Source organism: Schistocerca cancellata, chromosome 8 (genome assembly GCF_023864275.1).
Source record: "Schistocerca cancellata isolate TAMUIC-IGC-003103 chromosome 8, iqSchCanc2.1, whole genome shotgun sequence".
Lineage (NCBI taxonomy): Eukaryota > Metazoa > Arthropoda > Insecta > Orthoptera > Acrididae > Schistocerca > Schistocerca cancellata.
In genome coordinates this window covers 330,770,242-330,797,165 of record NC_064633.1, presented here as the reverse complement: position 1 = coordinate 330,797,165, position 26,924 = coordinate 330,770,242, and the positions used below count along the sequence as shown (strand labels likewise).

The 26,924-nt window shown below is 44.6% G+C and overlaps 1 protein-coding gene across 1 annotated transcript in view; it reads left to right on the top strand.

Moving 5' to 3' along the window:
• Window positions 1-26,924, top strand: part of LOC126095015 (acetylcholinesterase-like) — a 123,276-nt gene that overhangs the window by 62,549 nt on the left and 33,803 nt on the right. The window contains exons 5-6 of the mRNA XM_049909674.1: window positions 46-245; window positions 19,982-20,147. Coding sequence (XP_049765631.1) covers window positions 46-245; window positions 19,982-20,147 — 366 coding nt within the window. The remainder of the gene's footprint in view (window positions 1-45; window positions 246-19,981; window positions 20,148-26,924) is intronic.

The window sequence follows — 26,924 nt, the reverse complement described above, 5'->3', positions numbered from 1 at the left end:
TCGGGCTGAAGCTGCGCCTGCCTTAGAAGCCGGACGTGTGCGCAGGTCTGTTCCGCGGGGTGATCATCCAGAACGGGCAGTCGGTGTCACCGTGGGGGATCTTCCCCAACGCCCGCGACATGGCCTTCCGACTGGGCGCGCTGCTCGGCCTGCAGACCAACGACTCCCAGGAGCTGGCGGCCTTCCTCAGGGCGCAGGAGGCCAGCGACCTCGTCGACCGCGGCAACGAGATCCTCACTGACGACGTGAGTATAGCTGGCAGCCAGGGGGCGCAGCGCTGGCTGTCGTTGGGCCCACTGGCGTCCCAGGAGGTCTAGCATCCTGTTTGGAACATCGGTTCTCCGACCGGTTAGGTACTGATGGAAGCTAATCCCTAATGCCCTAACTAACGCTGTACTTTCTTCTAGTTTCTTCCAGACATTCATTTCCTCGGCAATTCTGCGAAGAACCTTCTCATTCCTTCCTTACATAAGCTTCAGCGTAGTCTGTAACATTTTATACCGACACTCCCTCCTAAGTCGTTCAGGCGTATTTTCTGTGATATTTCAGCAACCATCTACAGTCTCGTTTCTGCCGTGTGTCACTGGAATGAACCCAAGCAGCCGGCTGGGGTGGCCGAGCGGTTCTAGGCGCTTCAGTCTGGAACCGCGCGACCGCTACGGTCGCAGGTTCGAATCCTGCCTCGGGCATGAATGTGAGTGATGTTCTTAGGTTAGTTAGGTTTAAGTAGTTCTAAGTTCTTGGGGACTGATGACCTCAGCTGTTAAGTCCCATAGTGCTCAGAACCATATGAACCAACCCAAGCAAATATGGCTCGTGTCGGTATTTCATGAGACATTCAGTGTCGACGATAAGCGTCAGTTTGTTTAGCGTTGCAAACAAAATGATTTTTAATGCGGAATTTTACGAGGTCATTCGATAAACCGTATCCAAATTAGTATAGTGCGATATCTGTTTTATCGACATACATATTAACAGGGACAGTACAACACCAAAAATAGCCGGTACTGCAGCAGCGACGAAGCAGCTCTGCTGCTTGGCGGTTAGGGTGTCCCTTATTTTTCGACTTAAGCATATATATAAACGAAGATGCTGTGACTTACCAAACGAAAGCGTTGGTATGTTGATAGAGACAATAACAAACACAAACACACACACCAATTTCAAGCTTTCGCAACCCACGGTTGCTTCATCAGGAAAGAGGGAAGGAGAGGGAAAGACGAAAGGATGTGGGTTTTAAGGGAGAGGGTAAGGAGTCATTCCAGTCCCGGGAGCGGAAAGACTTACCTTAGGGGGAAAAAGAAACAGGTATACACTCGCAAACACACACACATATCCATCCGCACATATACAGACACAAGCAGAGATATTGGCGTTTACATATATCTACTTGTGTCTGTATATGTGCGGATGGATATGTGTGTGTGTTTGCGAGTGTATACCTGTCTCTTTTTCCCCCTAAGGTAAGTCTTTCCGCTCCCGGGACTGGAATGAATCCTTACCCTCTCCCTTAAAACCCACATCGTTTCGTCTTTCCCTCTCCTTCCCTCTTTACTGATGAAGCAACCGTGGGTTGCGAAAGCTTGAAATTGGTGTGTGTGTTTGTGTTTGTTATTGTCTCTATCAACATGCCAACGCTTTCGTTTGGTAAGTTACAGCATCTTTGTTTTTAGATATATTTTTCACACGTGGAACGTTTCCCTCTGTTTATATATATATATATATATATAAATTTTTGCTGAGATCGAAGCACTATAACTCCGGCCGACTTGAGTGCACTGAGTTTAGTGTTATTCTAATTACCATTTATTAGTGGTTTTAATTCGCTAATTTCCTTTTCGTAATGCACTCTCATCTTCATTTCAGAGAAAACATTAGCGACTTCGTGTCAATCAAGAGCAGAGGTCTGTTCTCTTGCCTGAAGATCATGAACACTAATTTTATTCAAGAATGCCCTTCGACAGGGATGAGCAGCATCTCAGTTTTGGGTGGTAAAGGGGTAGTTAAGGACTTGTAAGTTGTTTATGACTCTGCAGAAACGTGCATTAAATTAATGCAAGATTTAGACGGACTACTGACTGTAGACGTGGTGCAAAAGGAATTTGTATTTTGTTGCGTTCAAGAACATCGTATACTGTAACTAGATGGCAAGAAAGAATCACTGAAAAGAAAACATTAAACGGATCCTAAGAGATAAAAAGGCGTTTAATTTTCATTTTATCCGGTCATTACTACCTATTACACTAACGAAAAATTACGAAATCTAAAATTCCGATATTAAAACATGTCACTCTAGTCGACAAGGGTGTCATCCCACTGAGATGAATTTTTTCCCATAGTAGATGTAACCAAAGAGAAAACATTTAAAAATGAGCATAAAATATTTCGAAAAGAATAATTTTGGTGGGAAAATAAGGAACGTCCTAATGGCGGTGGCAGTCAGTGCACGCCAGGGCGGCGCTGTAGCTGCTGGAGTGCTGGTTATTCTTGGTGTTTTACTGCACCAGTGAAGAAATGTGAAGTGTTGGCAGAAGTGCCAACAACGTGTTCTTAGAGGAGGCCGAAATGCACGCTATAAGCTCACGCAGGCTGGCGCGATGTATGGAACAGGACAATGTCTTGAGAATTGCAATAAAGTACGAAAATCTTGTAATACTTAACTTTAATCCATAATCGGTGTACATCGCTCTTGTACAGATATAATCTCCATTTCAATATACACTGGTAATGGCGCCTTGCTAGGTCGTAGCAAATGACGTAGCTGAAGGCTATGCTAACTAACGTCTCGGCAAATGAGAGCGTATTTGTCAGTGAACCATTCCTGTCTAAGTCGGCTGTACAACTGGGGCGAGTGCTAGTAAGTCTCTCTAGACCTGCCGTGTGGCGGCGCTCGGTCTGCAATCGCTGATAGTGGCGACACGCGGGTCCGACGTATACTAATGGACCGCGGCCGATTTAAAGGCTACCACCTAGCAAGTGTGGTGTCTGGCGGTGACACCACATTCCTCCCCCGCAAATCGGCGAACGGTTGTGTTATAAGGCTTCCGCCCGCCGTGGGGAGGACCCCATGTTGACGTATGCGACGAGGTGGGGAGCCTAACAACAGGCGAGGCTGTGCCACCCGCACCCGGCCATTCGGTCCGAGGGGAGCTAGGAAACGCCTGAAAACCTAGTCCAGGGTGCACGCCAACATGCGGTGTATGCGCCCGGAAAGAGACAGGAGGGGCCGAAGAGTCGACCTCCATCTGGTCGGGGCAGCCGACGGGCGAAGACGACATTTGGTCCGGAGCGGGCAAAAGGTCCATGTCGGAGGACAGCTGGTCACCGGAAGCGATAGGCGGCGCGTGACCCAGGGAGGCGCCCGGCGGCAGCAGCGACGCGTCCACTGCGGGCGGCGCCGGCGGGATAACAGGCGGTGGCGGCGGCGCGTCGCCATGGGGCAAAATGGAAGGCAGCGTCGGTAACACCTGGGGATGAGGCGAGCCAGTAGATGGGTCCCCAGGGCGCTGACCGGACGGCACCGTCGCTGAAAGCAGACGGGGAGCGGCAGAACCCGTGCGACGACAGAGGCGCAGCTGATTGAGATGCCGACGCACCTCACCAGAGGCCCCCAAAACCAAATACATAGCGCGGCCGAGGCAGCGAAGAATGCGCCCTGCGAGCCAACGCTGTGAACCGCGATAGTTGCGATAAGAGACAACGTCGCCTGGAGCAAAAGCAGTTGTCTGGCGCTGCACAGGAACCTGATGCGGCGGATGCAGCAAAGACATCAAGGTTCGATGACGACCGTGGAGCAACTCAGCCGGCGAGCTACCATCTCGGGGCTGAGAGCGATACGAGGACAAGAAGAGCAATAACGCGTCCTCCCGAGAATGCGACTCTTTCAACTTCAACATCTGTGACTTGAAAGTCCGGACCAATCGTTCAGCGGCACCGTTTGACTGAGGCGAAAACGGCGCGGATGTCATGTTGAATACCATTGGCCTTGCAGAATGACTGAAATTCTGCAGACATGAATTGTGGGCCATTGTCGGAAACAATAGTCTGCGGAAGACCTTCAATGCAAAAGACAGCGGATAACGCTTGGATGGTGGCAGATGACGTCGCGGAAGACATCCGGACAACAAAAGGAAAATTACTGAAGGAATCGACCAGAACCAACCATCGAGCATTCCAGAAGGGACCAGCAAAATCGATGTGTAAGCGTTGCCAAAGAGAAGTGGCTTTCAGCCATGCAACGAATTTCCGCGGTGGTGCGGATTGTTGTTCGGCACATGCCAGGCAAGAAGAGCACATATTCGTAATCGCAGCAGCGATTCCGAACCAAGTACAGTGCTGACGAGCAAGTTGTTTCGTTCTCACTAAACCCCAATGTCCTTGGTGGAGAAGCTGTAAGGCAGAGGACTGTAACGAACGTGGTACCACGACCCTGGACTGATCATTATCAGAACCCAACAGCAAAACACCACGTCATACAAAAAGTCTTTCCTTATGAGCAAAAATTCGGCGAACCAACGGATCCCCGATCCGTGACTTTGACAAGGGCCATTGCATAGCAACAAAACGCAGAACGGTAGCAAGGACAGGGTCAGCAGCTGTGGCTGTAGCTACACGACGAAAATCAATCGGAAACGTTTCGACCACGTCATCGGTTTCCGCATCAATGAACATGCAAGCAAGTTTGGAGGAAGCGAATGCTCTATCCTCAGCAACAGGCAAACGGGACAACGCATCGGCGTTTCTGTGCTTAGCAGTGGACCGATACAAGATATCGTAGCGGTACTGCGAGAGGAAAATAAACCAGCGAATGAATTTCTGCGCTGTACGAGGAGGTACAGGCTTGTTCAGATGAAAAAGCGATGTCAAAGGTTTGTGGTCTGTGATGATGGTGGTAAAGTGACGACCATACAAGAAATCATGGAACTTAGTAACACCAAAGACGAGAGCCAACGCTTCTTTCTCGATCTGTGAATAATTTTGTTGCTCGGACGAGAGCAATTTGAACGCAAAGGCAATAGGGCGATCATGCGATCCATCTTTGTGCGCAAGCACAGCACCAGTCCCGAAATCCGATGCATCTACCATCAACAAAAGGGGTTTCTGGGGATCGAATGGCGTAAGGCAAGTATTAGAAAGCAACGCCGATTTCAACTGGCGAAAGGCGCGTTCGCATTCCGTCATCCAGACGAACGGAACACCTTTACGGCGTAAGCGATGCAGCGGAGCTGAAATGGAAGAGGCATGGCGCATATAGCGGTGGTAATAATTGATTTTGCCCAGCACACTCTGTAGCTGCTTCAAATTCTGCGGCGAAGGCAAGTCTTGTATGGCACGTAGGTGCTCTGGACTGGGATGTGTGCCTTGGGCATTGAGTACATGGCCCAGATATGGTAAGTCACGAGAAAAAAACACACATTTGTCCTTCCGCAAGCGAAGACCATTTTGTCGCAAGACCTGAAATAATGTTCGGAGATTGGCTAAATGTTCTTCTTCTGTCTTTCCGGAGATCACAATATCGTCCAGATAGTTTGCTGCAGTAGGGACCGACGCACAAACAGTTTGCAGATACTGCTGAAACAATGCAGGGGCGGATGCACATCCGAATGGTAGTATTTTGAATCTGTACAAACCAAGATGCGTGTTAACCACCAAAACTCGCTGGGATTCTTCGTCCACCGGTATTTGCAAGTACGCATCTGCTATGTCCAACTTCGAAAAATATTTACCCGGGCACAGTTTGTGAAAAAGATCTTCCGGGCGGGGTAACGGAAAAGTTGCAATCACTAGTTGTGGATTCACTGTAGCTTTGAAGTCCACACAAAGTTTCAATTTTCCGGAAGGTTGTGGCAAAATGACTAAGGGTGATGCCCAGAGAGAAGCCTGCACACGTTCAATCACACCTTGTGATTCCAAATCGTGTAATGTTCTTGCGACTTCATCACGCAATGCGTGGGGAACATTGCACGCTCTGAAAAATTTCGTTTGCGCGTTTACTTTCAGTTCCAAATGTGCTTCATAGTTCTTAGCGCAACCTAGGCCCGGTGCAAAAATGTTTGCAAATTCTTCACACAGACGAGAAACACTGTCTGAAGGCACAGTCTGGTTCACTGAGAGGACCTGATTGACTATTGACAAGTTAAACTACTGAAATAAATCTAAACCAAACAAGTTCACTGCAGAAGAAGAACAAAGTACGTAAAATGACACAAGTTTCGTTTGTCCCTTGTGTGTTGCAGGAAGGCTGCACTGTCCTAACACAGGGATCTTCTGACCTGAATAACTATTTAACTTAACATTTGCGGCACGCAACGGAGGTGTGCCCAGTTGTTTGTACGTGTCGTTATTGATCAATGAAACTGCAGCTCCGGTATCGAGCTGGAATGGGATCACGTTGCCATGAATGTCCAAGTCTACAAAAAGTTTATTGTCCTGCTGACGACAAGAGCGACTGTCTCGTGCAACGTGAACTGACACTGGTACAGAAGCACTTGCGACTTGACGGGATTTACCGCGACGTCGACGCACACTATTTGTGGGACGAACACAGTCACTGATAGAGAAACTGGCACTGGGCGGAGTGGAATTAACTACAAGAATGCCCATGGGCGAATGTTCACGAGCCTGAGTATCCTTGGTTCGATTCCGGCGCGAAGCAAAGGGCCTGGAATGGTTGTGAGTGTCCCTTCTGAGCTTTTTCTGGCAAACACTCTGAACATGTCCTTTTTTATTACAGAAAAAGCAAATAGCTTGGCGTGACAGGCAATTCTCACGCGAATGTCTAGTAGCACACCGCGGGCATGATTTGAGCACCGCATTGGCCTGCTTACGCGGCACACGTGGCTGCGCGGACAGGCGCGAGGGCTGTTTACTGTTCCGTGCAGCTCGCCCGGCGGGCCGGTTAACGTGACACACGGCTGGCGAAGTTTCAAATGATTCCTGAGCAAAGTCAAGTGTGTCTTGCCTATCCAATATGTCTATCACTTGTTGAAGGGAGGGATTGAGTAATTTAAAAATTTGGTCCCGTATACGAACATCAGAAACGTTCTGTGCAATTACATCACGCACCATAGTATCTGAATAAGGGAGTCCACATTCACACTCAAAAGCACAATCCCTAGTAAGGCCTTGCAAAGTTGCAACCCACTCCCTGTTAGCTTGACCGGCCGTACGTTTTGTACGAAAGAATGTATACCTTTTTGCAACTACATTGACTGTTTCTTTGAAATATATATGCATCTAATGCAGACAAAATTTCTTCGTAGGACAGAGTTGCTACGTCGCGTTGGGGAAACAATTTCACTATCACACGGTAGGTGGACACACCTACACATGCCAACAAAAAAGGCTGCCGCTAGTTACCTTGAATTCTGTAGGCGGCGAGATGGAATCCAAATTGGCGTGACCACTCCGTCCAGCTTTCCAGTGCCGCATCAAACGGACGAAAAGGTGGTGCAACTGCATGTTGTGGCTGCGGTAGCGGTGGAGCGGCGGCGGCCGCATCGTTTTGCATTGCACGTTGACCCTGGACGAGCTGTCCAAGGGCATCCAATAAGGCCTGCGTCTGCTGATTCTGCAAGCAATAAAATTCGGACAGTACATCTGGAGATGGTGGCGAAGCCATGACACAAGTAAATTAAGGCAAGATCAATTGGTACAAACGCGATTTAGCTCGTCGCCAATATGAAGTGTTGGCAGAAGTGCCAACAACGTGTTCTTAGAGGAGGCCGAAATGCACGCTATAAGCTCACGCAGGCTGGCGCGATGTATGGAACAGGACAATGTCTTGAGAATTGCAATAAAGTACGAAAATCTTGTAATACTTAACTTTAATCCATAATCGGTGTACATCGCTCTTGTACAGATATAATCTCCATTTCAATATACACTGGTAATGGCGCCTTGCTAGGTCGTAGCAAATGACGTAGCTGAAGGCTATGCTAACTAACGTCTCGGCAAATGAGAGCGTATTTGTCAGTGAACCATTCCTGTCTAAGTCGGCTGTACAACTGGGGCGAGTGCTAGTAAGTCTCTCTAGACCTGCCGTGTGGCGGCGCTCGGTCTGCAATCGCTGATAGTGGCGACACGCGGGTCCGACGTATACTAATGGACCGCGGCCGATTTAAAGGCTACCACCTAGCAAGTGTGGTGTCTGGCGGTGAGACCACAAAATGTAGATAAAACTAATATCACACTAGAGTAATTTTGAACCGTTCTATCAAATTGGAACATAAGATTCCCCCTTAAAAATCCTTTTATTTGTAACGCAAAACAAATCGATATTTTCCCTCAACGCTGGGCTTCGCTTGAAAGACGTGATGAGTAGTATATTTTTTTGGCTGGCCCCAGCTACGCACTGCAAAACCGAAATTTCAGATACATACCGAAAAATTAGAGATAATACGCCTGACGTCTCTTAGTGACGACGTCTTGTATGAGTTTTTTTTCTAAGTTGATTTTTTTGTCATGAGGATTTGAATGGTGACTAAGGTCTGTGTACGTGGGATGATACTGTACATCATTGAATATTATGTTTCTAAAAATCTCGATAGATACAAACATTGTACACAGATTATTTTTAGATTTTTCCATGACAGACAAACGAACGTTCAAAGATCTTTGAGTCGATAACTCTGCCGTTGTTGTCTCTGATGTATACATAATGAGGTATTACAATCAGTGGTGTGTAAAATGTGGTTGACTTTCGTTAGTAAGCAGGGATCTGTGAGAGTGACAAACACAACCAGTTACGAACATTATTATCGTGATATGCATGTTGTAGACACACTTTGTCGATACCATAGGATGTTGACAACAAACCCCGAATTGTCACTGATGTGAGTGTAAACAAGGGCAATACTCAAAAAATGGTTCAAATGGCTCCAAGCACTATGGGACCCATCTGAGGACATCAGTTCCCTAGACTTAGAACTATTTAAACCTAACCAACCTAAGGACATCACACACATCCAAGCCCGAGGCAGGATACGAACCTGCGACCGTAGCAGCAGCGTGGTTCCGGTCTGCAGCGCCTAGAATGGCTCGGTCACAGCAGCCGGCCAAGGGCAGTACTGCTAATCGCATATCAGGGACGCTTGTCTACAAACACAACTAGTGAAACGGCAACTCTATTTCCAAAAACACATTTTTATCCAGTCAGACACAAATACTTATCTTCAAGAGATTGTTGTACAATATTCCTAGTCCTGGTCTGAGGCTAAGTTAATTTGTAATACGGTACAGACTAGTACCCAGCGTAGCCACTGCTGTGGGAGTGTCAGGTGTTGCCGAAGAGCGGTCGATACTCTTCAGATGGCTGAGATGCAATGACTGGATCTATAGTGGAGGCTACAATTGGAACTGGAACTGGAACTGGCGGTCAATCTAAACCTCACTGGAAATCTCTCGGCTTAAGCTGCAGAACGCGACACATGACCTGGGGCCCAGTGGTACTAAGTTCCGCACTATCAGTTCCGCGTGATACGTGATGTGAAACATAGTTCCGGCCCTTGAAATTCGCTGGCGGAGTCGCTTCACTTGAGAGTGTAGGCTGTTTACCCTCCGTTGTTGGAGGGAAGTATTGCGACTTGCGGCCGCTGCAATGTATGATATACGAGTTGTGTGAGAAAAGCAATGAGACAGAATTTTTATCTACCTAAGCTGTAATTTTTTTCAACCAAAAATATTGTCCACTTCAAAGTAGTTCCCTTAGGCAGCTATACTCCGGCGGAGTCGTTGTTCTCAGTCTTGGCAGGCGCACTGAAAGGCTTCAACTAGTAGGGCATTCAACATGTCAGCCACATTCTTTTGAATGTTCTTGAGAGTCCTAAAATGACGTCATTTTAAGATATTAAAGAATTTCATGAAAAGAAAAAGTCACAAAGACGCAGATCATGTGAACAGAGGGTCTGTGGAACAACAGGAATGCTTTTTGAGGCCAAAAGTTCCGTGATGGAAGTGGCCGTGTGACATGGGGCATTGTTATGATGCAGCATCGAATCGTCCGCAGTGTTCGGTCTCACTCGTTTCACGATTTTCCTGAGCGTTTCAAGGACATCTTTGTGAATCACTTAGTTGACAGTTTGTCCTGGAGGAACAAATTCTTTATGCACTATACCCCTACTGTCATAAAAGCAAATCGGCATTGTTTTGTCTTTGATTTACTCATTCGAACTTTTTTCGGCCGATGAAGTGTCTCAGTGTGCCATTCCTCACTTTGCCGTCTTGTCTGACGATCTTACTAAAAAATCCAGGATTTTTCATCTGTGATAACACAACTGAACCTGTCGTGGTCATTGGCAATATTCTCAAGAAGCCCAAAGCACACATTTCTTTGACTGTCCTTCTACTCAGTTTTGAGCATATACGGCACCATTGTGCCACAGACTTTCTAGTGTTGTAGATTTTGATATTCACACACATTTAATCAAATATAACTGTAATGATAATCATGTCTGTCAGTGTGACTTCGAAGGCTTTCCCGGCGATATAATTGATAATATTCTTCTCGGGTGTGCAGCCGGATAATAACGTCATCTTGACACAATATTTCAGCGGTCCACCTGGTCTCCATCTTCAGGTGAGAGTGCTGGTACACGATCTAGCCGAAAGTCAGTTCTGGCGAGATCGTGTACCAGCACTCTGACCTGAAGATGTCGGCCAGGTGGACGGCTGAAATATTGTGTCCAGATGACGTTATGCTTCGGCTGCACACCCGAGAAGAATATTATCATATTTGGCAATGTTTGCCGACAAGTTAAAGAATGCAACCTATAACACTAGATTGCGTACTCACTGCAGTTCTGCTTTACCGTTTTTGGTATGACTTAGAAAGAGAAAAAAATTAATGTATGATCGCCGATGTGTCGGTTCTCGACTGTGTTCAGGAGACGTAAGGTTTGATGACGTGAAGGTGGTTTCGCGACTGACCTTTGACCCGGATTGCCTTCACGCAATCAGAAACTTCGATGAAAATACCTAAGGGACCAGTTTGAATAATAACAAATGGAAATGAATGCAAAACAGTGAAATTTTGTAAAATGTTGTCAGATTGGAAATTGAACACATTAATGACTTCCCGAATACAATCGAGATACCGCGATGAAGAGCGAACCTGTAACAAAGCTTACATACTCTGAGAAATCATGATGAGCTTAAAGAAAAGAATAAGCAGAGATTTTCTGTAAAGTGAAGCAAGTGTGTCAAGGAAGGACGTTAAACTCCCGTCAAGGTAGGACGTTAAACGCCCCCAACCCAAGGCGAAAGCAAAGGGTGCATGGCATAGGGGGAGCTGTGTCTGAGGGACTATCCATCTGTCCCTCCGTTATTTCGCAGGGCACAATACCAGCTGGTGCTCTGCATGTTTGTCGGCGTGGGCGTGGGAACTCGGCGCGAGTCGGCAAGTGCGCTTCGCCGCGCCCGTGGGTAACTGGGGCGTGTTCTGCCAAACCCAGGGGGTGGTGACATCGCCTGGGCCAGGTTAGCTGGGTCCAGACCGTCGAACGACTGGGTGACCGGCCCGCCACCTGAGTAGGAGCGGGTCCCTGGCCTGCAAGGTGGGAGCTCGGGCTTGTAGGCGGCGAAGGACGAGAAGTGCATCCGCTTCTCCGGAGTGCGGGGTCACTTGCCGATAAACACTGCGAGAAATCGTCGGTGACGAGGCCACTGAGGGGGACCAGGACACTGGCAACGGTGTACTGAACTCGGCGGCTCAGGGATGCCCTTGACCTAGGGACGAGGTTGGTGGGCGAGCTGCATCTTAGTCCCCCCCATGCCAGAGGAGCCGGTCCGGGGTAAGAGACGGGCTTCCAACCCTTTTTTCGCTTGTCTAACGATGATGGCCACTGAAGAGACAAGCGACTTAAGTGCGCCCATAAGGGCTTCGATGCTATCTGATCCCTCGCCACAGGATGGCCTGGGTCAGACCACGGAAGAAAGCAATCTAGACAGACATATGAGGATTACACAGCTTTTAGATCAAAAAATTAAAAATGGGAAAATTAGTCAGGCCGCAGTGCAGGCAATTAAAAATGAACTGGCGGCATGGGCGATAGCCAATGCGAAACTAGAAGGGAGAATTGAAGAGCTGGAAAAGGAAAACGAACGGCTCAGGAAACAACCAGGGAAGACATGGGCCGGCGTCGCAGCACAAGCTGCGCCAAAGGCCCAAACAACAAAAGAGACCATTGCAAAAGTGTCTAAACGACCAGACACAGCAGTCTTCTTAAGACCATTACCCGGCCAGGATATTAAAAAGGTGCAGGAAGTTTTTGCTACCACAGTAAATCCCGTTAAAGAAAAGATCAGGATTAACAAGGTAAAGGTAACAAAAAATGTAGTTATTGTAGATGTAGCTTCAGAGGAAGATAAAAATAAGCTTTTAGAAAACCAAAAATTATGTAAGTCAGTAAAATGTGAACCCCCCCGAAAGCGAAATCCACTGGTCATTTTGTATGATGTCCCCAAATCAATGACGGACGAGGACCTGTGTGAGACCCTGTATCAACAAAACCTTGGCGATTCAAACATAAGTATGGAAACCTTTCTAAAAGATTTTAAACTCAGATTCAAGACAGGACCTAGGGACAGAGACGTAGTTCACCATGTTGCTGAAGTTACAGGGGGACTTTGGAGAACACTGACAGCTATGGGCAGGGTGTACATAGGTTTTCACGCCATAAACGTGAAAGACTACCTAATCGTACCCCGTTGCCACAATTGTGGGGACATTGATCATATTCATAAATATTGCAGTAGGAAGCCGGCCTGCTCCAGATGTGGAGAGGACGATCATGTAAGAAAAGATTGTAGGAAATCCGCTGTATGCATACCATGTATACGAAGGGGCAAAAAGACGTGCGGCACAACCGGAAGAAATTGCCCAACATATAAAATGCTCGAACAACGCCTAATCTCCAGGACAGATTATGGCTAATGGCAACAACAAAATCGAATCAACCAACAAAAGAAAATCTCCAAGTAAGAAGAAAAGGGACGCAGAAAGAGCAGAGAAATTCAAAGAATTTCTGAAATCTGTCCAGGAGATAAAGAAAAAGGAGATAACTGTGGTTGATTCAAGCACCCAAACCGAACCAGAAATAGAAATTGAAGAAATAGAAGAAACGGCTGACTCAGATATTTTGACAGAGCCAAAGACTCTGGATCATTTGAGTGTCAATTCGACACTCAACCCAGAGGCAGATATCTTCATCACCAATCATGAAATAACAAGCCCAAAACAGACAATCATGGTTGACCAATGCATACAGACGGAGCCAGAAGAGGAAACAGAAGACAGTCCGCGACCGGTAGAAAGTAATAGCATGGTTCCGCTTCAGGAAGGGTCTCTGTAAACCATAGTACAAGATAATACAATCACAAGTACAATGCATATGGAAGTATTTCCGAGAGCCCCAGATCCGGATCTTAGAAGGATCTACCCGAATCTGGAGCTTGCTATGCAGCTTTCACGCTTGGAGCAGCCAGCTGTCCTTACCACAGCACTCAGGCACGTCGTACGTATAGGACATAAATATGGCAGAAAGGTCACCTTCTCGACAATGGAGGCCGTGGATAGGATACAGTTAAAGTCAATGAATCTTCCCACAGATTTCGGAGCTCTGCGTGACTTTCTCAGAAGGGTCTTCGAGAGAAGAGGTGAGGAATTCAACATGCAAGAGATCTCTGTGCAATCAGTCCTTGCAAATGGCCGAATTGCCTCAGATTACAATAAACCATGGCCTGATTGCTATTTCCACACCTACTTCCCATAACATCTGAAATTGTAATAGGACAAATAAACACCCATAAGAGTCGGCTGGTCATGCAAGAGCTTCGGAAGGTAGTGGAGGAGAGGAGACTGGATGTAGTCTGTCTGCAGGAGCCATACTCCAGTTCGGGGCAGATCTCCTTCATGTCTACCACTTGGCAGACTATCTCTACCGGAGAAGAGCCGAAGGCAGTCTTAATAGTTACAAACAAGGCCCTAAGGGCCACTACACTAACACAGTTATCAAACAGTCATTGCAATGTGGTAGAATTACAAACACCAGTAGGAGTAATACACCTCGTAAACATGTATTTCCAATACGGAGGTAATTTTGAAGATTTCTCAGACCACCTTGCGAGAATCATCACGACACTACGCGGGCGCAAGGTAATTGTTACAGCAGATATCAATGCCAAATCCCCTATGTGGTACAGCGGCACAAGGGATGCCAATGGTGAGAAGGCTGAACAATTAATCATGGCTTCCCAACTTGTAGTGGCAAATAAACCTGGTAATCCCCCCACCTATAGTGGAGGTGGAGGGCAGGGGACAAACATCGATGTCACCCTGGCAAGTGCTAACGCCATCAGCATCATTGAAGGCTGGAAAGTTATTGAACACGCCACTACGAGTGATCACAACTTAATTACCTTCTGCCTCAGAGAAGAAGAGTGCCGCTGGGACCTAGGATGGGAGATCCAACTAAATTACAATAAAACTGATTGGGACTGCCTGGCTCGGGAGTGTGACATTTCGCCATTGCCGGAAGGTGACCTGGACATACATAGGTACGCCGAAGAGCTGGTAGGGTCGATAGTTAGAGCGGTCAAGGCCGCTGTGCCAACCAGGAGGAGAGCCGTGGCGGCTTCCCCATCGCCATGGTCTGCCGATCTTGAACGTATGCGTCAGTCTGTGAGACGGGCGAGGAGGTACTACCAGCGAAGTGCCGTCTGGCGAGAAAAACAGTTCTGGCTGCAGCAGTACAGGGAAGAAAAAGAACGATTCCACAAAGAATTAAAACAAGTAAGAATGAAAAGTTGGGAGAGGTATGTTCTGAGCCAGCTAGCCACAGATCCTTGGGGAATACCATACAAACTGGTTAGGGAGAAAATCAGGTCCCCTGCGGTTCTCTCGACAGTCAGAGACGGAGACAGAATGACAGAGTCGTGGCAGGAAACTGCTGAAGCTCTCCTGCGCACTCTGTTGCCAGATGATGAGGTAAATGAGGAGGATGACCTCCAACAACAAATTCGCAGGGAGGATCTAAATGAATACACCAACAACACCAAGGTGTACCCCTTCTCAGAGGAAGAAGTGGCAGCACAAATCAAAACACTAAAAAAGGGCAAAGCACCGGGGCCAGACGGCATAATCGCGGAGGTGGTGCAGTTCCTTGACCCCCCCCCCCCTCCAGCTAGTGGCGTCTCTCACATGACTGTTCAATGAGTGTCTAAGAACAGGGAGATTCCCTAAAATCTGGAAAAGGGCCAACGTAATAATCATTAAAAAAGGGAAGGATAAGGACCCCACAGAACCCAAATCCTACATGCCAATCTGTCTCCTGGACAATCTAGGAAAACTGTTGGAGAAGCTACTGGCTGACAGACTGACAGCGCATAGGATACTGCGCGGGATGAGCGACAGGCAGTTTGGCTTTAGGCCGGGGCGATCGGCGTCTGACGCAATTGCCCTGGAAGCTGAGGTCTGCAGCTCAACCCCGCACAAGTATGTGGTAGGCATCATGGTGGACATCAGTGGCGCCTTCGACAACCTGTGGTGGCCCTCGCTCTTCTCCCGCTTGCGTGAGAAGGAGTGCCCAGGGCCCCTCTATGGCTGTCTGAGGAGCTATTGCATGGACAGGGAGGTATGGCTATCGTCACCTAGCGGAAGAACAAGTAAAACCATCACGAAGGGGTGTCCCCAGGGATCAGTTCTGGGGCCACTCTTTTGGGATATAAACATAGAACCCCTCCTAGAGAAATTACAACTAAGTGAGGACGTGCTAGACGTGATAGCTTATGCTGACGACCTCCTCCTGCTGGTAGGCGGCCGCAGCCGAGAGGAACTCGAGCCTAAGGTAGAGCAAGCTATGATAGTGCTTCAGAAATGGTGCCAAGAAGCAAAGATGAAAGTTGCACCGCACAAATCCACATATTTATTAATGAAAGGCAGTCTCGTCAGAAATCCAACCGTCAGAATAGAGGGAACTCCAGTTCTTCGGCGTAGAGAGGCTAGATATCTAGGAGTTACAATAGACGAAAAATGGAATTATAATACTCATATAGAAAACATTACGCAGCGAGCATTAGAAGTTCTAAATAATAGTATAGGCCATAGAAGATTCCACCTACCTCCCAACTTGATCAAACTTTATCACAACAGGATCCTAACATCCTTAGTAGGATATGCGAGCGGGGTTTGGGCACACAGGCTCACGAGGGTGGTGCCCGCAATGACCGTAAGAAGGGTGCAGCGGAACATGCTGTTACGTTCAGTCGGGGCATACCGAACAACACCTGGGGGGGCCTTACTGACAATAATAGGATTATGTCCCTTAGACATAAAAATTAGAGAACAGGGAGCGTGGTACTGGGTCTCCAAAGGAAAGATAGATAAGACCAAGGAAATCATGGGGGTACAAGTTGGGGATAGATATGCCATAAGGAGAAGGGGCGAAGAGTTATGGCAACAGTAATGGGAAACTGAGGAAACGGGAAGAAGGGTATTCCAGCTACTACCGAACATCAGAGAAAGGCTTCAAATGAGCCACTTTGAGCCGAGCAGCGGACTGCTGCATTTTCTTACAGGTCATGGGCCATATCCGACATATCTATGTCGATTTGGAAAACGGGCGACACCAGCGTGCGACTGTGGTGCTCCGGATGGAACACCCGAACATGTCGTCTATGACTGCACGTTATATGACGATGTGGCGCTCGAACTTAGGAATCAATTACCAAACAGGGACACATACACACTACTGCGACGTGCCGAGACCTTCAATGTACTCAACAATTTGGCAAATGAAATATCCCAAAAGATCTTGAGGGATTTTATTAGTACCCAACACGGTTAGAAATCAAAAAATATAACCCGATGAAGACTCAGGTGCACCTGCAATTTCCGCCGAGCGCGGTACTGGCCGGTTGCTTCACAACTGGAATCCGCCGCGCTACCGGATCAGGGGAGCAGGAACACCATTCCCGGACTTGACATATGCACTAAGATTTGATAGGAAGTAGTTACACTAGAATTAACGTAAAATTAGAATACTAACATCACTAACATAGGTAGGGACTGCAGCGATTCCAAAAGTAGTAGGCCAGCACAGTGCCAGGGGCACGCTCACTGGGATTAGCTCAGTGAGCAGGCCTTAATAGTAGGTTTGTATTTAGTCTGGCACACCTGTAACACTGCAGAGCAGCTAGATTTAGAATAACTAGAGTAGTCAAGTAGTTAGATTAACCCTGTCCATAGTAAGTGCCATTAATTAAGTAGTATAAGCTGCTTGTTGTTCAAGTATAATAATTGGACCCACTAATTACATAAGGTGGTGGGTTTTGTGTGTATCATACAATATTTTGTGTTTATAAATAATTTGTATCACAATACCTTCTTTTTTTGATTGTTTTTTTATAATGTTGTTGTATCAATAAAGTTTTTTTTTTTTTTAAGAACGTGAAGCATCAATATATTCTCAAAGAACAAAGGCATTAAACTAGTAGACATTAACAAATATACAATGTCTACAAAACTTACGTTTTGATGTTTTCTCACACATGGAGCAGTTCAACAATCGCTGCTTTTGTCTGTCCGAGATTTCTTGAAACTTAAATGTTCTGGCGTGCTCACAGTTTACCGAAGCGTTTTGCTTGGTGATTTACATGGTTTTTGACACTAAATAGCCGGCCGGTGTGGCCGAGCGGTTCTAGGCGCTTCAGTCTGGAACCGCACGACCACTAAGGTCGCAGGTCCGAATCCTGCCTCGGGCATGGATGTGTGTGAGGTCCTTAGGTTAGTTAGGTTTAAATAGTTCTAAGTTCTAGGGGACTGATGACCTCAGATGTTAAGTCCCATAGTGCTCAGAGCCATTTGAACCAGTTGACACTAAATAACATATAACTTGTACCGGTGCTACATAACACGTCTTAACAAGTCGGCGATCAAACGCAAATAGCGTAATGAAGTCTATAGAACATTTGTTAACAAATGATGGACTGTTCTTTCAAATGTTTCGCAGCTTATTGCTATCGAGCGCTGTGGCAATAATTTAAATATCTGCGCACAGCGGGTCATACTGTTTATTTGAAATATTTTAACGCTGGACGCGCGTCTTGGTGTAGGCGCACATTATAAAGTATTTTGTCTCTTTACACATGCGCTGTGATGCTTAATATCTTTACTAAATACAGCCCGATGGCTGTTCCTCTCTTTTATGACAAATATCTCATCTGCAAAGTATCTGAAATCCAATAATATTACAACCTGCAGCATGTGCAAAACTTCTGTGAAAATTTGATTTATGGTGAATATGTTTAACAGGTCACTCATTATCTTTTTTGTTAAACGTCGATCTGATCTCACAAGAGCACGCATATGTTCGACGTTTCCGTCGACTGTTGAAGGTCTTCCTGAGCGAGGTTCATTTCCACTATGTTCTCGGCATTTCCAAAATGATCTGCACAAGCGAAAACCTTGTGCTCTTGATGAGGAATGTTCGCCATAGGCCTGTTTCAACTTTTCAATGCTCACACTTGCGGATTCCCCAGGTTTAACACAAAACTTCATTGCATAGCATTACTCTAAATTCCACTGTTCCATTTTCATTACACACAACATAAACACAACTTCACTGGTTGCGCCCTGAAAAATCACATAATGGCTGTATGGATCTTAAACTCGGACTGATTACCGAAGAAGGATGAGCACAACGGTCTACACAAATAGAATAACGCAGCGTTGCCACATCGCTCGTAGTGTTATCTTTCTCATTACTATTCTCACACACCTCGTAAAAGGCAAACAAAAAGTTTCGGTTTGGGTTCATTCCTGCAGCGTATATGCAACGTAGAGCAAATATAATGCTAGTGAATAAGCACCGACGTATAGGCAAGGGATTGCTGTGGCATTCGTGTCTTTACGTCATACGTTTGTTAAATGCGGCGACGTTACTACCAAAATCGTTCAAACAGGGCCAGCATGCTGTTATCCTTTTCTTGGCTGGTGGAGGACACATGGCATGCATCGGAGAATGAAGAATCTGTATGGTGCACCATGACTGTTGAACGGCTTCCAAGAGCCAGAGTGGAGGATTTGGACAGGTACATTTGTAAAGTGCTCCACTAAGGTGCCTGAGTGGCACCCAGGGTGTTGCCAAACTTGAGGATGTTAGAGGGGCCCCTTTGCCATTTTATTCACGCACATCTCAATGGTGCGTCCCTACCTCCCCCTTCCTCCCCGTGATGACGCCACAAGAGGGCGCGAAAAAGAAGGGATGAAAATGCATAAGTGCCCTTGCCTACCACAGGTCACGTCCAAATTTCGGCGAATGGTTTTGAACAGTTTCTAAAGGCCCCAGCCGGCCGAAGTGGCCGTGCGGTTCTAGGCGCTGCAGTCTGGAACCGCGAGACCGCTACGGTCGCAGGTTCGAATCCTGCCTCGGGCATGGATGTGTGTGATGTCCTTAGGTTAGTTAGGTTTAACTAGTTCTAAGTTCTAGGGGACTAATGACCTCAGAAGTTGAGTCCCATAGTGCTCAGAACCATTTGAACCATTTTTAAAGGCCCCAAACTGTACACAAGAGCTTAATTTACGGTCGTGCTGCCGTCCAAAGCTGTCAGAGCACGTTTAATGCGAATGCAGCCTCACGACATCTTTAGATAGGGGTTGGAACTTCCGATAGTGTCAGCAGAGTCTGTCGTCGAGCCCGAAAGTGACAAACATTAGGGTAGAAGATCGTATGCACCTTTCAACCAAATTTCAAACTTATGTTTCGCAATGGGAGACAATTACGGGTTTTCGAAAAAGTCATTCTTTCAAGGCGCGTAGTACTACATGGACAATATGGATAGATTTCTATTAGGTGTGTCTTAGGGTGTGAAACAATGCGGCATACCACAAGTTTGTGGTAATGTTCCTGACTTACTTTTAATATAAATTTATTTTTTTTTTATTTTTTTTTTACAATGTAATTTGCATTTATGGCTGGTGTTTCAGGAGAAAGTGAAGCTAGCGCGTCTGGCCTTCGCTCCGGTTGTCGAACCAGACGTGGAGGATGCTTTTGTGAGAGAGCACCCCATCACTGTACTCAAAGAGGGTCGCTTCAACAAGGTGCCGGTCCTCACTGGAGTCGACTCGGGCGAGGGCGTTCTCTTCATAATCGGTAAGTCTGCTGTCGGATACGCTTTGTAGAGGTGTCGGAGTCAGACCATTGACTTAGAATCCTGAATCCTGGCCGGTAAGCGTTCTACAAGCTTTTCTGCAATTTTTGGTTGGTCATAGACACAACTGATTCCATCAACAATGTCCATTCAGGTGAAACAGAACCTCACACCTCAGGTTTTTCGAAATCACAAGGAACATCTGACATATCAGTAATTATCAACGACACATGAATAAACATGAACGACAGAATAATTTGCTGAGGTATAAAATTTAATAGTTGATTAAAACCATGTGTCGACGTATTAATTTTCGGGTAATAATTTTAAGGTGATGACTTGTTTGTAATTACTAATATCGTTGTGTCTCTGAACTTCATACAATATTTACTTCCCAATTAGAAGTTACAATGGCAACACAGAGCACCATAAAAACGTAAGAAACTTCAGCTCCAACAACGAAATTATAGGTTAATGATTTTGCTTTCACATTCCCATGGAATAAATTCCACTGAATACCTGTATCTAATACTAATCTGTATTGGAAATGAGATAAATGTCGAGATGGGAATACGATTAGTGATGGAAAAAATAGCTTTTGGGAAGAAATATGTAATATCAGCCTCAGGCCCAAACAGTTTTCAATGCTGATGGCGACTGGTAACATTGTGGTCTTTAACAATTATGAAAAGATCTTTGTAATAGAAGTCATAAAATTTCTGTAAATATGGGCTTTCTCTAATTTTGACGTTTTTATGTTACAACTGGCAAATATCTTTTCTTCATTCTGAGTGTTCGCTTTCATGAAGTACCAATTTTTTTCTTCATATATGTTTGTAAGCATAATCATTAACTGGCTGGTTGTATGACACCTTTTGAACACATTAAACACCAGCTTGAATACGAACGCTGTCATCGGGGGACATCTTACTGGAATAATGTGGAATTCTAGGGAACTGCACGGATACTAAGATAAAAAAATTGTGACAAAAAGAAACCAATGGTGAAATTTTTATGTTACATTACATTATAATACACTACCTTAATACTTGTTCCATAGATCATGAATATGACACCTCGTAATTATTTGGAACGTGTCACTTTGACACAAGTTTCCTTTACACAATATAATTATTATTTCTTTTTCACTTACTACTTCACATCTAAAAATTCATCTATTGTCATTCAGAAATTCTTTTAATTTGTTTTTAATTGTTGGTTAGCTATCTGTCAGACTTTTAATGCTATTTGGCAAATGACCAAAGATTTTTTTGGCAGCGTAATTCACCCCTTCCTGTGCCAAAGTCCGATTCACCCCAGAGTAGTGAAGATAATCCTTTTTTCTAGTGCTGTAGCTATGCACTTGGCTGTTATTGTTGAACTGGGATGGGTTAGTAATAACAAATTTACTAAGTGAATATACACACATAAAAAAAAGTTTTGCATCACCTCGGTTCCGAGAGTTCCAGAACCTGTACAGAAAATTGGAATAGAGATCAACATAAACATCATTTCCGCCATTTTTATTGCTCATGGAAACCACACATTGCGTGTTGTACCACCATACAGACAAACCTTCACAGGTGGTGGTCCAGATTGCTGTACACACCAATACCTTTAATACCCAGTAGCACATCCTCTTGCATTGATGCATGTCAATATTTGTCGTGACATACTATCCACAAGTTCATCAAAGCACTGTTGGTCCAGATTGTCCCACTCCTCAATGAAGATTCGGCATAGATCCCTAAGAGTGGTTGGTGGGTCACGTCGTCCATAAACAGCCCTTTTCAATCTATCCCAGGCATGTTTGGAGGACATGCTGGCCACTCTAGTTGAGCGATGTCATTATCCTGAAGGAAGTCATTCACAAGATGTGCACGGTGTGGGGGGGGGCGAACTGGCGTCCATGAAGACGAATGCCTCACCAATATGCTGCCGATATGGTTGTACTATCGGTCGGTGGATGGCATTTACATATCGTACAGCCTTTAAAGCGCCTTCCGTGACCGCCAGCGGCGTACGTCGGCCCCACATAATGCCACCCCAAAACAGAGGGAACCTCCACCTTGCTGGACTCGCTGGACAGTGTGTCAGCCTGACCGGGTTGCCTTTAAACACGTTTCCGACGATTGTCTGGTTGACACTCATCGGTGAAGACAACGTGATGCCAATCCTGAGCGGTCCATTCGGCATGTTGTTGGCCCATCTGTATCGCGCTTCATGGCGTCGTGGTTGCAAAGATAGACCTCGCCATGGACGTCGGGAGTGATGTTGAGCATCATGCAGCCTATTGCGCACAGTTTGAGTTGTAACAAGACTTACTGTGGCTGCACGAAAGGCATTATTCAACATAGTGACGTTGCTGTCAGGGTTCCTCCAGCCATAATCCGTAGGTAGCGGTCATCCACTGCATTAGTAGCCCTAGGGCGGCCTGAGCAAGACATGTCATCGACAGTTCCTGTCTCTCTGTATCTCCTCCATGCCCGAACACCATCGCTTCGGTTCATTTCGAGACGCCTGGACACTTCCCTTGTTGAGAGCCATCCTGGCACAAAGTAAGAATGCGGACGCGATCGAACAGCGGTATTGACCGTCTAGGCATGGTTGAATTACAGGCAACACGAGCCGTGTACCTCCTTCCTGGTGGAATGACTCTAACTGATCGGCTGTCGGACCCCCTTCGTCTAATAGGTGCTGCTCAAGCATGGTTGTTTACATCTTTGGGTAGGTTTAGTGACCTCTCTGAACAGTCAAAGGGACTGTGTCTGTGATACAATATCCACAGTCAATGTCTACCTTCAGAAGTTCTGGGAACCGGGATGATGCAAAACTTTTTTTGATGTGTGTATGAATTGTGGAGGTACTGCGAATATTCCAAGTTACTTAGATAAATGTCTGCAAGATGATCTTCGGTGGGATCCAGCTGTTAATCTGATTACACGCTTTTGTGCAACGAATAATTTTTCTCTTAATGATGAATTACCCCAAAGTATGATGCCATATGAAATCAGCGAATGAAAATAGGCATAGTAGGCTAATTTACTGATATGTTTATCACCAAAATTTGCAGTAACCCTAACAGCATAAGTAGCTAAACCGAACCGTTTCAGCAGATCAGCAATATGTTTTCACAATTCAATTTCTCATCAATGTACACACCAAGAAATTTTGTATATTCTGCCTTAGCAACAGTCTTCTGTTCATAGTCTGCATTTATCAGTGGTGATATGGCATTTGCTGTAGAGAATTATATATACTGTGTTTTCTCAAAATTTTGTGAGAGTCCATATGCAGAGAACAATTTCATAATTTTCTGAAAGACGATATTTGCAATTTCCCAAGCTGTTTCTTGTTTGTTGGGTGTGATAACTATACTTGTATCATCAGCAAAAACAACTAGCTTTGTGTCCTCATGAATATTGCGTGGCAAGTGATTAATGTATATTAAGGATAATAAGGGACCCAAGACTGAATACTGATACCTCCCAAGTTAGTTGTTGATTTTTGCAGATTACCTGTACTGTTAACTTCAACCTTCTGCGTTCTTCCAGTTAATTATGAAGTAAACCATTTGTGCACTGTCACAATGCTTAAGCTTATCTAGAAGAATTTCATGATTCATACAGTCAAATGCCTTTGAGAAATCGCATAATATTCCAGTGGTTGCTGTTCAGTTATTTAAAGCATTTAATATTTGACCAGTGAAAAAATATATATAACTTATTCTATTGAAAAGCTTTTATGAAAATAACACTGAAATTTTATTGGTACTTCATTTTTACAGAAATATATTACGCTACTCTTGAATACATTACTTTTTCAAGAATTTTGGATAAAGCTGTCAGAACTGAAATATGGCCATAGTTGTTAGCACCAACCTATCCACTTTTTTATGCTACGGTAACAGTAGCGTTTTACAATTCATTTGAAGAAATCCCTTATTTTGGTGAGCTACTATATATATATATATATATATATATATATATATATATATATGTGTGTGTGTGTGTGTGTGTGTGTGTGTGTGTGTGCTGTGTGTGTGTGTGTGTGTGTGTCTGTGTGTGTGTGGCTGAGAATCCTACTCATCTGTTGTGAACAAGCTTTTAGTACTCTGTTAGAAATGCCATCAATTCCGTGTGAGCTTTTACTTTTGAGTGAATTTATTATTTCCTAATTTCAGTAGATGAGGTGAGTTGAATTTCAATTTTAACAAATTGCATAGTTATGCCTCTTCCATATATTTCCTTGCATTTTCTAATTAATAGCTGGATCCTCTTTTTGTTAACAATCTCTTCATTGAGTTTGAGAAACATACAGTTTTCCTGTGCTCTCAGTTGTCTGTTTCCCTTTTAACAGTATTCCAAATTGTTTTAATTTTATTATCAGATATGCTAATCTCAGATGTAATGCATATAATTCTGAAATTTTAATAACTTTTCTTAATACAGTGCAGTAGTTTCTATAATGTTTCAATATTTCTGGATCATTACTCCTCATAGCTATAAGCTACATTGCCCTTTTCTGTTTACAAATATTTTCATCCCTTTAGTAAGTCATGGTTTTTTAGATGGTTTCATACAATTATATTTCACTGCCTTATTAGGGAAATTGTTTTCAAATATACTAGAAACTTATCATGAAGTAGGTTAAATTTTAAATTAGCACCAGGTTCGCTGTACACCTCATCCCATTCTAACTGTCACAAGCTTTCCCTAAAATTTTCAATTGTTACATTGTTAATTGAGCGCACTATTTTGGAGGACTGTTTTGTGTTACTGTGTGGAGTTATGTCATATATTGTAACAAGCTGTTCATCGTGATCAGACAGACCATTCTTAACAGAAAAAAGTATTTATTCGATTAAATTTATCTTGATCTATAAAAACATTGTCTATCACTGTGGTGCTTTCCTGTACCATCCAAGTAGAAAAATCAGTAACTGACGTCAAATTGAAAGAACCAAATAATACTTCAGTGTCAATATTTCTATCGAACTCTTTCAGAAAATCTACATTCAAATCCCCACAAACAATCAGTTTCTTCCTTATGTCTGACAGATAGCACAACAAATAAGCAAAGTTTTTCTAAAACAGCTGAAAATTTCCCAATGGGGACCTATACATGGATACAGTTATAAAATTACCATTATTTAATTTAAGATCACACGCACGTGCTTCTATATGTTACCCTACACACAATTTTTTACTTTCTACATTTTTCACACTATACCAGATTTTAACGTATATGCCAACCCCCTCCTCTTTCCATAGTGTCTCTACTTACATGTGCTGGAAGCATATACCCACCTACACTTACCTTTTCCATACCTCTGATTATATGATGTTCAGACAGCCCCTTCGTTCCTAAATCTCCTAAATAAACAAGAGGAGCACCTACTTCATTTTTTAATCCCCTGATATTCTGATGAAATATACTAACATTATTTTTCATTGTGATTTTACGAGAATCTTGTGACATACCAATAGTATTTTTCACTGTTCTTTTATGAGAATCTTGTGATGTTCTAACATCTCAGATACCCTTGTGCCTGAACTTCTCATTAAGCTTAATTTCATTCAAAGTTGAATCATTGGACACTGATCTTAGCCTAAAAAAGAGGTATTCCCATGAGTTTCAGTGTCCCACCCTTCAAAATTTTGCCATCATCCCACCCAGTTTTACGAATTATTCTGTTTTTGTACAATTGCCTGAGTCGACCTCTTTAGTTGCTTCCAGAGGTCGAGCTACGTATCATAGCTGCTTGAGTGGGACATACCACCTGTCGAACACGCCAAGCAAATAGTAAGAAACAAATTTATAAGTAACAATGGATTTTAGTACATGTGAAGCTACTCTGAAAATTTACATCTACATCAATACACCACCGGGCAGTTCAAGGTGTCTGGCGCAAGATACATTGTGTTCTCCTGTTAATTCTCTCCTTCCCCGTTGAAGTCTCAAATGGTGCTCTAGGAGATCAAATTCTCATAAGCTTCCGTGTAATCTCGAATCTCTCTCATTTTGCCTTCGTGTTCTTTTCGGTAGATGCACGTAGGAAGAGGCAACATTTTGTTTGACTCCTCTAGGATCGTACACTGTTTGAATTCCAACAATAAACCTAACCGTAACGCACAATGTCTCCCTTGTAGCATCTGCTGCTGCAGTTGGATGAAAATCTCACTGATGTTTTTGCGATTATTAAACGAATCTGTGACGAAACACAATATTCATCTTTGGATAGCCTCTATTTTCACTATTAATCCTAAAAACGCGTTTCGTAAGCGATCTTCTTCGTTGGTGGACTGCATATAGCGAAGATTGTCCGAAGGAATTTCAGTCTGTCATTTGCCTTTCATTAAGATAAGTTTTATGTGGTGGTTCCACTTCAGGGCACTCCATACGCATACTCGCCCCTATTTAATTGTCGTGTATGTTTCAAGAGGTTGCTCGGCAATCCTGTAATGGTACAATAACGTCTCTTTCCGCCTATTTATATACCACATGGCAGATTTGTTTATGTTGAGGGTCGAGTGAAAATGCCGGCACGAAGTGTCGACTCTCAGCTGGTCTTCTTGCATTTCGAAATAATTTCCTGGCGCTGCTACATCTCTGTATACAACAGTGTCCTCAGAGAAGAACCACATGAAATTTACGACGTTTTCCAGTAGGTTATTGTATACAATGATGTCCAAAATTAAAGCAACAAACGGAAAGTTTGCAAGGTTGCTTTTATTTTGTCACAAAACGATATAAACAGGTAATAGCAAAACGGAAAC